The 13,789-nt window shown below is 40.1% G+C and overlaps 1 protein-coding gene across 1 annotated transcript in view; it reads right to left on the bottom strand.

Annotated features, from left to right (window-relative positions):
• The window catches only part of TDP1 (tyrosyl-DNA phosphodiesterase 1), a gene marked incomplete at its 5' end in the record, with an annotated part of 45,248 nt that overhangs the window by 19,836 nt on the left and 11,623 nt on the right, over nucleotides 1-13,789 (bottom strand). Inside the window, 4 exons of the mRNA XM_084270505.1 lie at nucleotides 2,389-2,491; nucleotides 5,707-5,814; nucleotides 10,518-10,584; nucleotides 13,228-13,276. Coding sequence (XP_084126631.1) covers nucleotides 2,389-2,491; nucleotides 5,707-5,814; nucleotides 10,518-10,584; nucleotides 13,228-13,276 — 327 coding nt within the window. The remainder of the gene's footprint in view (nucleotides 1-2,388; nucleotides 2,492-5,706; nucleotides 5,815-10,517; nucleotides 10,585-13,227; nucleotides 13,277-13,789) is intronic.

Genomic DNA, 13,789 nt, shown 5'->3' with positions numbered 1-13,789 from the left:
GAGCAGTGGTGTGCACACACTGCATTTAAATTCCAGTTATTTTGACGCAACACAAGTAGTAAAAACACACTCCCACTTTTAATAAAGTCTCAATCTCTTAAATGGCTAAGTGGATTTTATTCCAACTATTAAGATTGGACTGCAAGCAGAAACAAAAACATGAATAATTTTTGTCTAAAACACCAAGAAAGATGAAAGATTAATTGCAGGAAGGTCTAACTAGCTTGCAAAGATGGTAAAGTTCAGATTGCTGAAACTTTCTAAGGTTTGAATCCCTCCCAATCTTACTTCTGATAAATAATTCTGAACAATTAATTCTGTTCATCAAAATGAAGTCTGATTTTAGAGTGAAACTGAGTTTGTTATAGAAAAAAGTCACAAGATCAAAGGCACTAAACCAAATTTTAGGCATGAGGGAGAAAATTCCAATCTTTTCATGCGAGTTTCATCCCTCTGCAAAGTGTTCTGGTGCCCCTGCTCCACGTGCAAGTAGTTCTGTGTAAAATGCAAGCCAAACAATCTCACAAGAATTTGGGGGGTACTTTTTGGAGGAAAAAAGGGAGGGGGTGTTGTTGTTTGTTGTTTTGTGGGGTTTTTTTTTGTTGAAGTTAAAATTTTGCAGATTTCTCAGGTCTGAAAGAGGTATGGCCAGTCTTGGCAAAAATACCAACTCAATTCCTGATTTTCTGCCCATTTACAGTATGCTTTCCAAAACTAGCAATGCAAGGAACAAGCCAGAGTCAGAACAAGAATATTCAAATTATGTAAAATGATTGCACAGTCTGGTGACCAGTTATGCTCATACAACAAAATCATCCCCTAATCATGCCTGTACCATCAGTAAACTCTTGGCTTGGCAGCACCTGGAGATAACAATAGCCCAATTCTTACAACATTATTTTATCCCTTGAGGTCCTCTACTGTTAAGTGGTCACATCTTTTTGCACAAGTTCTTGCCAAACACTTCATTATTCTATTATCAGCTGTTTACCTACAGCCAGAACCCATCAATCTTAATATTACAATCTTCAGAGACTGCAATTGAACAGTTGCTGTAGGTAAGCATTTTTATAGTGTTGTAGTCTTAGTCAGTGTTTGTTTTGGAACACATTACTAATCACCAGAAGCAATTAAATGTTACATGACCATCCATGAAAGTTACTTAGAAAAGACATTCTTCATCAAAAACTATTTCTAAGGACTTTCAGCATACAAATACTGTTACAGAGAAACATGCAATTTCTTCTCTGGAAAAGTAGCAATTTCACACAGGAAGGAGGAGTTTGAATGGCTTCTGAACATAGAATAATTGCTGTTGATAACACTTTGGTACTAATAGATTCACCAGAAAAGGAGAAAACAACAGGAACAAGCCATTGACATCTCCCCAGTACCAAGCAGCAGATCTAAATAAGAAAAAACAACCTAAACAGAAGAGGGAAGGGTTTTTTCCTTAATTACAATGCACAACTCAGTTACAGGTGTGTCTACCACAGGGTTCTGCAGGGGGCTTGAAAGCCAGCAATAGTAGTTCAATGGGAGTTTCTCAACCTGGAAAACCTTTAAAAATCAATCATGGGAAACATACTAGAGAGCTATGACATACTGTTTATTGGGCTAATCCCTGTGGCACCTGCTACAGGTACCTACTGCATTAAGATTAGAGTACAAACTAGATGGACCTTTTACTAAGGAAACACTTCCTGTCTCCCAGTCCTCTCCTCCACACACCAGAATAATACTTATTTGGAGTCAAACTTGTCTTCTACCTACAGAGACTGCTGTCATAAAGGTTTGGAAGATACAATCCTTCAGCTTTCAAATGGCCCTTTATGAAGAAATTCACAGATTTGTATCAGGGATTTCAGAAGATGAAACTGAGAACTTGTTCTCAAGGCATAACATTTGAGTCCCACAGCTTTGCAAATGCATTTGAGGGAAAGAGCAGGAACAGCAATCAACGCAACTTTAGGAACTGTTTTCACTCATCACTTCACTATGGATATGCACTTACACTCTAGCTTTAAAAAGCATAAAAAAAGATTTTATCATGTTTCCCAGCCACTTTGAGTATATTACAATTTTAAAACATCATTGCCATTTGTAACAAAAGTCACATCAATATCAAATCCATACTTGCTGTGTAGGAAAACAGACTATTTTAAAAACTACCTCATGTAAACTCCACTTGCTTTCTGACCTGGAAACACAGAACCTAGTAAGTATCTGTGCACTGTGAGCTGGGGAGCTGCTTTGGCAGGGGGGTTGGACCCGATGAGCTCTGGAGGTTCCTTCCAACCCCTGTGATTCTATGATTATTCAGTCACACTGTATTCATCAACCTTTGCAATTTCTCAGCATATCCCAGGATTTGAACTACAAACTTACAAATGCTGAAGGCAAGAAAAGGACTCCAAGTTCATAAGAACGGATCATCAGTTGTGTTCCATTCTTCTCCAGAGCTCCCCAAGCTGCTTTAGATAGATTGGCACTGGAAAGAGAAATGAAGTATTTCAGTGAGGCACAAACTTCACAGCAGAAGATACTTAAGTACCACAGCTGTAGCAATGCACTTCCAGCAGAACTCTTTTCAGAGTGATTTGGGTGTCATTCCTTATTGCTATTTTTACAGCACAGTGGGAGTAGCAGAGACAATATATAGAAGGATATTCATACATGTGGCTAATTATACAAACCTACTTGTGTCATACAGATCTACAAGACAAATTCATCCTTTTGAATCTTCCCTGCATGTTTCAGAAAGCAACTTGGTATTGGCAAATAGCTTCAATTCAATGGCTTGGGAAGATTAAAGGCTGGCTCAATTATGAGTGTTACATTATAATACATTAAGCACAGAACAATTTTGCAATTGTTAAACAGTATCTTTTGCTCCTATATTTTTCTTCAATATTTATGAAAACAAGTATTTATCAAAGAGGTTTTTTTTAATGTGCTGTTCAGCACTATGTTGTACTTGATCCCTCAGCAGTATTTGCTATGAAGTACATCAAGTTGAATGAAAAAGTAAATGCAATTCTGTTGTCAAAGTCTACTTCTACAGGAAACCACAAAGCTTAAATATGTTTTAACTGACAGATACACTGGATGTTTTTTGATAGTAGAAAATGGTGGAATAAAAGAAACATTTGAAAAAATAAAAAATCAACCATGAACTTCTGTATTGGGGTGACTCAGCATCACATTTGAATGATTTAAATCATTTTAAAGTGACCTTAATCACAGAATCATAGAACGCCAGAAGTTGGAAGAGACCTTCAAAGATCATTGGTCCAGCTACCCTGCCAGAGCAGGATGACCTAGACTAAATCACACAGGAATACATTCAGGTGGGTTTTGAATGTCTCCAGAGAAGGAGACTCCACAGCCTCTCTGGGCAGCCTGTCCAGGGCTTTGTCACCCTCACAGTGAGAAAGTTCCTCCTTATATTCACATGGAACTTCCTATGCTCCAGCTTGTACCCGTTGCCCCTTGTCCTGTCACTGGCCATCACTGAGAAGAGCCTGGCTCTGTCCTCCTGACTCTCATCCTTTATGTATTTATAAAAACGAATAAGGTCACAACCTCAGTCTCCTCCAAGCTGAAGAGGCCCAGCTCCCTCAGCCTTTCCTCCTAAGGAAGGTGTTCCACTCCCTTAATCACCTTGGTGGCCCTTCAAGATGGCCCGGACTCTTTCAAGGAGTTCTATGTCCTTCAGGAGCTGAGGGGCCCAGAATTTGACACAATATTCCAGGTGTGGTCTCACCAGGGCAGAGTAGAGGTGAAGGACCTCTTTTGACCTACTAACCACACCCCTTCTAATACACCCCAGGATGCCACTGGCCTTCTTAGCCACATGGGCACATTGCTGGCTTGTGGTTATCCTGCTGTCCACCAGGACCTCCAAGTCACTCTCACCTCCACTGTTCTCCAACAGGCCAGCCCCCAAACCACACTGGTACCTGGGGTTGTTCTTCCCTAGATGCAAGGCTCTACACTTGCCCTTGTTAAATCTCATTAAACCCCTCCCTGCCCAGCTCTCCAGCCTAAGTCTCTCTGAATGGCAGCACCACCCTCTGGCATGTCAGTCACCCCTCCCAGTTCTGTGTTGTCAAACTTGCTGACTGTACACTCTATTCAGGTCATCAATGAATATATTGACTAGTATAGGTCCAGGTACCAACCCCTGAGGGACTCCACTAGATACAGGCCTCCAGCAAGACTCTGTCCCATTGATCAGAGCTCCCTGGCTTCTTCCCTTCAACCAGCTCTGAATCTACCTCGCTACTCGACCTTCCACACCACACTTTCTCAGTTCAGCCATGAGGATGCTGTAGGAGACAATGTCAAATGCTTTACTGAGGTCGAGGTAGACCACGCCTACTGCCCCCTACCATCATCTATCCACCTGGTTGTATCCTCATAAAAGGATATCATGTTAGTCAAACATGAAACCCTTGGTAAAACCATGCTCCTAACAACCCTCTTATCCTTGATGTGCCTAGAGACAACACCAAGGATAAGTCATTCCATCACCTTTCCAGGGATGGAAGTGAGGCTGACTGGTCTGTAGTTACCTGGGTCCTCCTTCTTGCCCTTTCTGAAGACTGAAGCAACATTTGCTCTCCTCTGGTCCTCAGGCACCTCTCTTGTTTCCCAGGATTTGGCAAAGATGATGAATAGTGGCCTAGCAATGACTTTCACCAGCTCCCTCAGCACCCTCAGGTGCATCCTATCAGGACCCACAGATTTGTAGATGTCCAGATGGCTTAATTCATTCCTGACTCAGTCATCAACAGAGGCAGACTCATTTATCCTGACTTCCTCCGGGGCTTCAGCCATCTGGGGCTCCTGCAAACAGTCTCCAGCAGTGTAGACAGAGGCAAAGGTGGCATTCAGTAACTGCCTTCTTATTATCCTCAGTCACCAGGGCACCCACCTCATTTACCAGGGCCTACGTTGCCTCTAGCATTATTTTTGTCTGCAATGTAGTTGAAGCAGCCCTTCATCACTACTACATTGCAGGCAACAGGACAACTGATTAAAGAGGAAAAAAGATTAAAATAACTTAGTATTTAAGAGTAAGGATAGGAATACCATGATCTACAGCATATAGGGTTGCACAAAAATCAGTCTTGGCAGAACTGAAACATACTGTGAATAAAAGATACAGATAAGACGTGCCCCCCTTATAGTAAGAAGTTTCTTCCTCCCTCTTTTGACTCTTTAAAGACCAAAAGAATTGAAATAGAAGGCTAGACTTCCAGTTGGACTGGAAGACTGAACAACTCATGCTGACAAAAGATCAGATTCCAAAGATTAGGTAGCTACATTTTTTGTAACAATAACTCAGTTCAACAATGCACTTGGGCTTAAACACATATCTATTTTGCACAAAACAGTACATTCACATACAGCATGTGTTAAATCCAATGCAGGTTTAAAAATACTTCAGCTGATCCTGAACCCTGAAATTTGCAGCTATTAGCTCTAGGCAAGATCCTGGTGTGATTGCCAGCAGTTCCTGACAACCATTTCAACTTGCAGCTCCAAAAGGGTCAATGCAATGAAGAAATATTAAAAAAGGACAAAAATTCGTATCACTACTTACTGTGAGAATTACAGCAGTAACTCACCTGGGCCTGCCACTGACAAGAGCTTTATATATGACTTGATTTTTAGAGAGATGTATGGTTAGTTGTTTACCTTGTAACTAAGAACCACGCAATCTTCCGGAAGTCGGGAGAAGGTCTCATGTATGTCTTGATGTGAGGTATAGCCTGACTTCGACCAGAGATTTCTGCTGACCATTTGCTAAAAAAAAGAAAAGGAGTTCTTTAAACATACAATTTTATTTTGAGGTTTAAGACATACTCATCATACTATAGTGCTGTGGTTTCAGTAACACCACTCCATTTGTCACATTTAAAACTCTAACCCTGACAGACTGAACATACTTTCACTGAATTTTTGATCCTGAAGTCCAATCTTAAACTCAGAAAGGGAGGATTTTTTGTTCTTTACCAACAAACCAGACAGATAGAGCCTGATAAACTGAGGAGAATAACTAGCTCAATTCCTCCACTGCAACTAGCTCAAGAAACTCAAGTCCAAACTTTCAGCCAATATTCTTTGAATACTATCAACAGTTATGCCTTCAAGCAAAGGAGCTTGGCACCAAATTAAACAGCAGAAAATTCCCCAAGCTCATTCCAATTTATTATGGAGAAAGTAGGGACAGAGAGCAACTGATATTGTTGACATTACCCTTCTACTTCCCTCCTCTATGCCACTACGACACTGAGAAATTTCAGGGCTTAAAAATAGGAAAGGTAGTTTAAAACAACAGACTATTGCTGGGGTAATTCAGCATCAGTTGAAAAGCAGGTAGTAAATATACCTACACAATTGAAGGTATGAAATCATGGTATTTAGAAGCACTTTCCATTCACAGCTGTTGGCCCTCACTCAGTGAGGAAGGAGGCTTCCAGATACACCTTCCTCCACTCAGAAACATTCATTTCCTCAGTCCAGAAACAACCTTGTTTCCTTAGTTTAGCATCCTCTTCTAAAAGGCACATCAAAAAGCACCGATCAGCTCCAAAATCCTCTCAAGTGAGCTGTATGCAGTTAAAAGACTGAGGAGACTGAAGCAGAAGGGCTGGAATTACCTCCCTTAGTTGACTTTCAGGACTAGCTTTCACAAGAGCTAAGTCAAAAGGCTTTGCAGTTCAGTGGCCTGGATCTACTTTAACAATCCCTATCCTCCAAAGGAGGAAAAGCTGTTCTGAGAACCAGTCCTGTACTCCTGAAGGGCAAGAGCTGAAACACCATGTGCATGGTTGGGGCAAGCTAAACATTTATCTTGATGCAAGCCATGTTGAAGTCTGGTTTTGAAGAACTGACTACAGATATATATGGTACAGAAACAACTAGCTAATACTTCTGTCCACCTACAGAACTCTACATTTCACATAGATAAGGATTGTAAGGCTATGGATCATAACTCAGCAATTCTAGTTAATAGCTTTTCTCTCACAACTGACAGTTTAGGCAAACATTAAGTTGAAGACAAAAAAATAATTAGGTAACTCCAGTAACTCTGTAGAAATTAAAGACAAGAAAAACAGTAGAGTTGAGAACTGAACACAGATTTTCTTTACATCTCACTGCCTTAGCCAAGGCCAAATTTCTCCCCCGGCTATTAACTGCAATAATTTTGAGATACTATCTCAGTCTACTCCTTTTTGCCTCCTTATCTTTGACAGATACATTTAAGTACTGTGTTTTAGCAAGAGTACTACCACTTCACTTTAAATTGTACAGTAATCTAATTGCTGTATGCTTCAATTACAAGTGATTGAAACTGGTATTCCAGAAAGTTGAACTCAGAAAGGGGAGCATACATTTTGGCTGCATTTTCTTTAATAGGACAGCACAAACACATAAGGAGAAAAAGGACAAAGTGATTATATTCTTCAGTTAGTTGTTTTTCAGTAATTGCCTCACTGAAACACTCAGATGCTTTAGTACAGAATCACAGAATTGTAGGGGTTGGAAGGGACCTCAAGACCATCAGCATTGTTAGCAGTATGGCACTGAATCTATTCTTAATACAGTTAAATTTCAACTTCACCATAGAACTTTCCTGGCATATATTTAGGGGGGCAAAAAAGCCAAAGCATTTCAAAAATCTTTAAGTAAAATACAAGCGCAGTTGTTTTGCAAGAATTAGAGCATATGTTAGTTTAACAACTTCAGGCTATTTCTAGTCAAATTGGCTTAAAATATTTTAAGCTGTAAACTTTTCATCAGCATACATCTGGCAGAGGATGGACCCAGGACTGATGGTGTACTGTTGCAGTACCCTTCTGTCATATTTAGTTTCATTAGAAATAAATACAGCAAGTTAAAAGTAGCTTTGAAAAGCTTTATGGACCAAAACCACAGCTTGGAGTAGTTATTTGACAGTTACAGATCGTGGTACCACATAAACTAAAAGCTCAAGCATGGGGTGAGGAAAAGGAGTAATACAAGTTCTATCAGAATTTCAACAGCAATACATTAAAGCCTTCTTGTTAGGTCTTTTTACTCTCTTACACTCCTACGACTAGAGCTCCTTATCATTAACACAACTTAACTCTAACTTTCAACTACTAATCCTGACATTTTTACTAGTAGCTCACTGCTACTTCTCCCCTCCCAGTCTTTTGTGGCATTTCAGTCAGCAGCTTTTTTACTTTTCATGACAATGCATCTAATGCCATGATGAGGCGCACTGAACTAAAGTAGTAATCTACTTTTCAACTCTTAAAACACAATAGCTTTTGCCCCGTCTACTTCTCAATTTTTCCAAGAGCTATTTTTCTGAGTTTCATGTGATTTGGTTTGGGTTTTTTTTTGGGGGGGGGGGGGGGGGAGGCAAGGAGGAGGGGGGGAAAAGTGTTCTTCACAATGAATAAGGTAACTTTTGCAAGACAGAAAACACTTCACACTCACTTGCACTGCACTACAGGCATCAGTACATATTAGTTGTTGTTTTTTTATGTACCTAACCACTTGTAACACTTCAGAAGTCTGGGGTTTAGAGTGTTTGATAAATACTTGTTTTACTCTGCAATGAACTTCTGAATGCTTGAAAAGGAGACTACTCAACAGTTGCAGTTCACTTAGCTGGAAGACATACAGCAAGTATCAACTGCCACCAGTGTCTGATATTTCTGGCACAAGTGAGGTAAAGGAGCAGACTCAGGCCCCTTTACAAGTGGAGCAACAGAGAAGCCAGATAATCTTAACATCCTGAAAATTAAACTGTGCAGATGTGCTCAACCCATGAGCAGAGCCAGGAATAACTCATTTTCTACACCACCACCTCTTTCATACTTTAGTTCTTACTTCAAATAGTGAATGGACTTTCCATCCCAGGATACTGGCAACAAAGCTTGAGTATATTTAAAGAACACACACCATTAGTCTCAACCCTAAGACAAAAGTAAGCCCTCTGTGTAAATGCTCCATCTCTCACCATTTATGATGTTGGGGGAAACAACAGTGCAGTTCTTTGAAGAAAAATGATTATTCTTCAAAACTCTACCAGCCTAAAGAACACAAAGCTCTAATACAACTATGATTATGGACCTAACAAAAGTCAAGCAAGCTCTTGTCAAAGCTGTCTCTTCATTCTTTGAAAAAAAAAGTTTGACAAGGTAACTGCACAAAACATAAAGGATATGGTATCAAAGGTAGCTACAGAGCAATTATATAGGGCCAGTTGTCATCTGCAATGAATTTGACAGATGGGTTTGCAACAGCCCTTTCACTGCCAGAGCAGGACCATAATACGTCCAATGAGACAGGTATGTGAGTGTTTTTTCATTAAACATGAATAAAACCCAGGAATGGTCTCATTATCAAATGTTGTATTTTTCTTCCAATAAGATTCTCATGAAGGATATTCTTATACAAGTTGAATTAAGGCTGCACAAACACCCCCAGTTTTATGATCTCACTTTTTGAAGCATGACTGGAACACTCCTGAAGGTGTCTGTAGCTTTCTTCCTTTGCTGAATGTGCTCAGAGGGCACATTTCAAAAGCAGGAGAGACAAGGCCTCACATGCTTTCTGTTCCAGTTCCATTCTTGGACATTAACCAGCAAGGCTCACAGCAGCAGTCATGCTCACTTCAGAATGGAGGGTGCTCCCTACAATCAGCAGCTGTATTCTCAGCCCTCTGAATATATACACAACTCTAAACTGACACGTAGATATGAGTCAACTATCTTGCCCAAGCAACTTCCACCTGCAAGAGTTTCTGGTGAAAGGAACAGGGACCTGTGGTCTTGTAAGAAGTTCCCAGATTTATTTTTTCCTCATCTGCACAAAACAACTTTTCCCATTGTTCTCAAAACATGCCTGAGTTTAAGATTCAGCCTGAGGGAGACATCTGGCATGGAACGTGTTACGCTGTTAGAATCTGGCAACATTAGTAGCACGTGAAAATAGAAGTTCTTAATGGAAAACATCAGGCACCTCTAAACAAAGGATATTTACCATAAGGAACTGAATTTTTGGAAGCAGGACTGCTGCACTCAAAAAGCCAAGAGCCTTCCTAACTCTGCTGTGGTTCAGTTGTACCTTGGTATTAACAAGATTTCAAGTGTGAAAGTGAAATAAAACTGTAAAAAATTAAAACCAACCCACACCAACTCAAAGAAGGAACACTATTCCAGTTCAAAGGAGTAAAGCTTAAGTAGAAGTTTACAGAATCCAAAATCTGGTAGTGTCCTCCACCAGCAACAATATCCCATGTAACTTTTACAGGTAAAACCCATATTTTCCTATGTTTTAGGGATAAGACCAGCAGATAAAGAAAAGGTTTTTATTTTAAGGAGTTTAAGAATATCATACTTGTAACCATTTCCCCTTAACTTACTTTTAACACTCAAATATGACAGCAATTAAAAGCTTAAACACACAGTCTAAGGACAAAAACACCCAAAGAATTGAGTTGTACTTACTGAAAATAGGAATGCAGCCACAGCTGTTTCTGTGCTGTCTGTATACTGTATGGAAGTGAGCCACCAGCTTAAGGGGGAAAAAAAAAGAGAAAGTGTACTTATTTTCAGAAAGATATTCTAAAAGCAGCATTTTGGTGAACAAGTTATCTGTACTATCCTATAACTGCATGAAACAGTGATGCTCCAGTAATATGAAGTGGTATATAGGTGGGGGTTTGCTTGTTTTGTTTTTCTCTCATTCTTCTAATTTAGCAAGTTCCTTAACACTACATAGCAGATTTACACTGGGAAAAAGAGAAACAGTATACAGGCTACAGAATTCAGTCCTCTTAAGAGATAATGTTTTTGTCATGATATCACTCAGTATCAGATTAGAAGCTATACAAGCTAGAGGGAACAAGAGAAGCAACTTTGAGGAAAAAAAAGCCAAAACAAACGACCAAACAACATTACTTTAAAGAGCAAAAAATTATCTGATGAAATTGTATTTGTATTGATTTGGTCTTTGGCTAATGCATGTTGTGATTTCTTGAAATTAATTTAACAAAGAGAATCAGCCATGGCATACTGAGTTATATTGCTGCTGTGTATTAAAAACATGATACAAAGCCTACTGCTTTCAACCTGTCCTAGAAGGCACTATAAGGTTCTGTTACAAAAGCTTTATACTCTTTGGGATGCACTAACTGCAGGAGTCCAGAGCGGTTCATTTGCACAAAGTTATGTATTTCACCAAGTTATTTCACAATGTGAAAGAAAAGACAATCAGGAGTCACTGAGCAGGTTGAATCTTCAACTTTCAAGAGTATCAACTTTGCTAAACAGATGCTGCAGACAAACAGATGCATTTCAGAACTAACTTACTTGTGGGAACCATAGATACCTATAAACTCACTAGCTGCATGTCTACCTACATGTAGACACTGGTCAGTTTGGAGGAAAGGCAGCCCTGCTAGCCCTGTGTTCAAATTCCACCAACTGTGAGAAGAGCTCAAAAGCTACTCTGTATTGCACAGGAGCATAGGTATCCAGCTCTGAACAGGTACACATTTATGGACGAGTGCACAGGACAAAGAATCACAGAATCAAAATTGGAAGCACCCTCTGAAGATCATCTGCAGTAACAAAGCATCACTCAGTACAGCATCCTATGAGATTTCAAGTACCCTCATGAAACGAGACTCTACAACCTCTCTGAGCAACCTGTTTCATATAAAAAAAACCCAAACAAACCAGAAAACATTTCTGCTGTAAGTGTACACTGGAACCTCCTGTATCCCAATTTAGGTATATTGCCTCTTGTTCTATACTGGTCATCACATGAAGAATCTGTTCCTACTTTGCATCCTCCTATCAGATATTTATGCACATTGATGAAGTCTCTCAGAAAAGTTCTCTTCTCCAGGTTGAAGAATTATTTGTCCAGCCTTTCCTTGTATGACACAGGCTCTGATCCCTTACTCATCTTCGTGGCCCTTTGCGGGACTTAGCTCAGTATGTCCATATCTGTCTCGTACTAGGAAGCCAGTGCTGGGCACAGTGCTCCAGATGTGGTCCTACCAGCATTACAGGGGACAGGTCACCCCACTCAGCCTGTGGACAATACTAGATGTATGGCCCCAGAACCAACAGTTGGCACACACCACTACCAGTGGCTGGCCTCCAGCTGGCCTCTGTGCCACTGATCACAATCACTGAGGTGTGGCAGTTCAGCCAGTTTTCAATCTGTCTCACTGTCCACTAATCCAGCCTGGACTTCATCAAGCTGTCTGTACTGACGTTTCAGGAGACAATGTCAAAAGGTTTATCAAAGATGAACAACACCCAGTGCATTCCTCACATATCAAGCCACTCATCCAGTCACAGGAGGACATCACGTTAGTTAAGCATAATTTCTCCTTTATAAATCCATGCTGATTACTCCCAATTGTATTCTTATGGATTATAGGTTTGAAATAGTTTCCAGAACTCTTTGACATTTCCAAGAGTGACAGGCCTATAGTTACCCAGATCTTACTCTTCCTGAAGACAAGAATTCCTTTCTTTCAGTCCTCAGGAATCTCTTCCAATTGCCTCGACCTTCTGAAGTCTAACAGCTGCCTCACAGTTATCAGCTAGTTTCTTTAGCATGTATAGGTGTAACCCACTACGTGCTTGCTTTTGAGAAACAAGTTTCACTGCATCTGAATACTACAGTGCCTCTATCTTTCAGGTTGGCCACACATATGCTTTCTGTACAAATAATGTGAATACAAACATGGGAAGACTGAGCAACTGCACACTGAGTATTAAATGATTGAGTAGAGAAACATCTCATTCTCCATTGTATCTCATGTGCAGTATGAAACCTGAATAAAAAAATCAAGGAGAACCTTGCACACTCAAACCTGAATTTTCTGCCAAAACTAAAGCATGAGTAGAGTTAGAACAGTGCAGAAGAGCTGATATGTCGCTGTACAGGACAAAACAACATGGCTATACAGACTTAAGACATTTTATATGAATACCAACAGGGCTGCTTCTATTCAAGGACAATTTAGTAACTAGAGTCAGAGCTCCAGTAACCGTAACAAAAGGATTCTATCACCACCTGTTCTACCAAGTTCTCAGCAAGATGAGAACTTCAGGTTCATCCAACATGAACCACTGAAGTGATTTTTCAGGACATTATGACCACAAAAAGCAAATAAACAGGGGTTCACCCACTTACCGGGATAACCTTCTAGGCTCTGCCTCACATTGTTCACAGTAGGATAAACCTTCATGCAGCAGGGGGGGAAAACAAAGTAACTTTAGTAACACAGCTCTAAGCATTCAAGCAAAAATCACCTTAAAGAAAACTTACTTGAAAAAACACATTAAAAGTTTAATTTTTCCGAATGAATAAAGGCACACTGCAGCTTTAAATAGTCATGTGCCAGTAACAAAGGTATTTTTACCTCTCTTGCAGAATTTCCCAAGATTAAGCAAGACTCAAACCTGCTCCAGTCACTTCCACGGTGGTCAAAGTAAGCTCTTAACATTACCTAATAACATTTTAGACTCCGATCTCATAGACAAGTATCCAAGGGCAATTAGCACATGTTAAGGACATGGTTTGACATTTTGCCCTTGATTTAACAAGCTCCTGACACAAACTTATTACTGCTCCTCCCCTTATTTGTGCTAATAACCTGACCAAAACATACAGGCTAGAAAATACTTTGGTTTACTTAATACTCGCTCAGAGTTCTGCTACATCTCTGTAGCAGAAACAGCTGCACCTGTGAAAC

The sequence above is a fragment of the Gallinula chloropus genome (genome assembly GCF_964237585.1).
Source record: "Gallinula chloropus genome assembly, chromosome: 14".
NCBI lineage: Eukaryota > Metazoa > Chordata > Aves > Gruiformes > Rallidae > Gallinula > Gallinula chloropus.
This window is presented reverse-complemented; position numbering and strand designations above follow the sequence as displayed.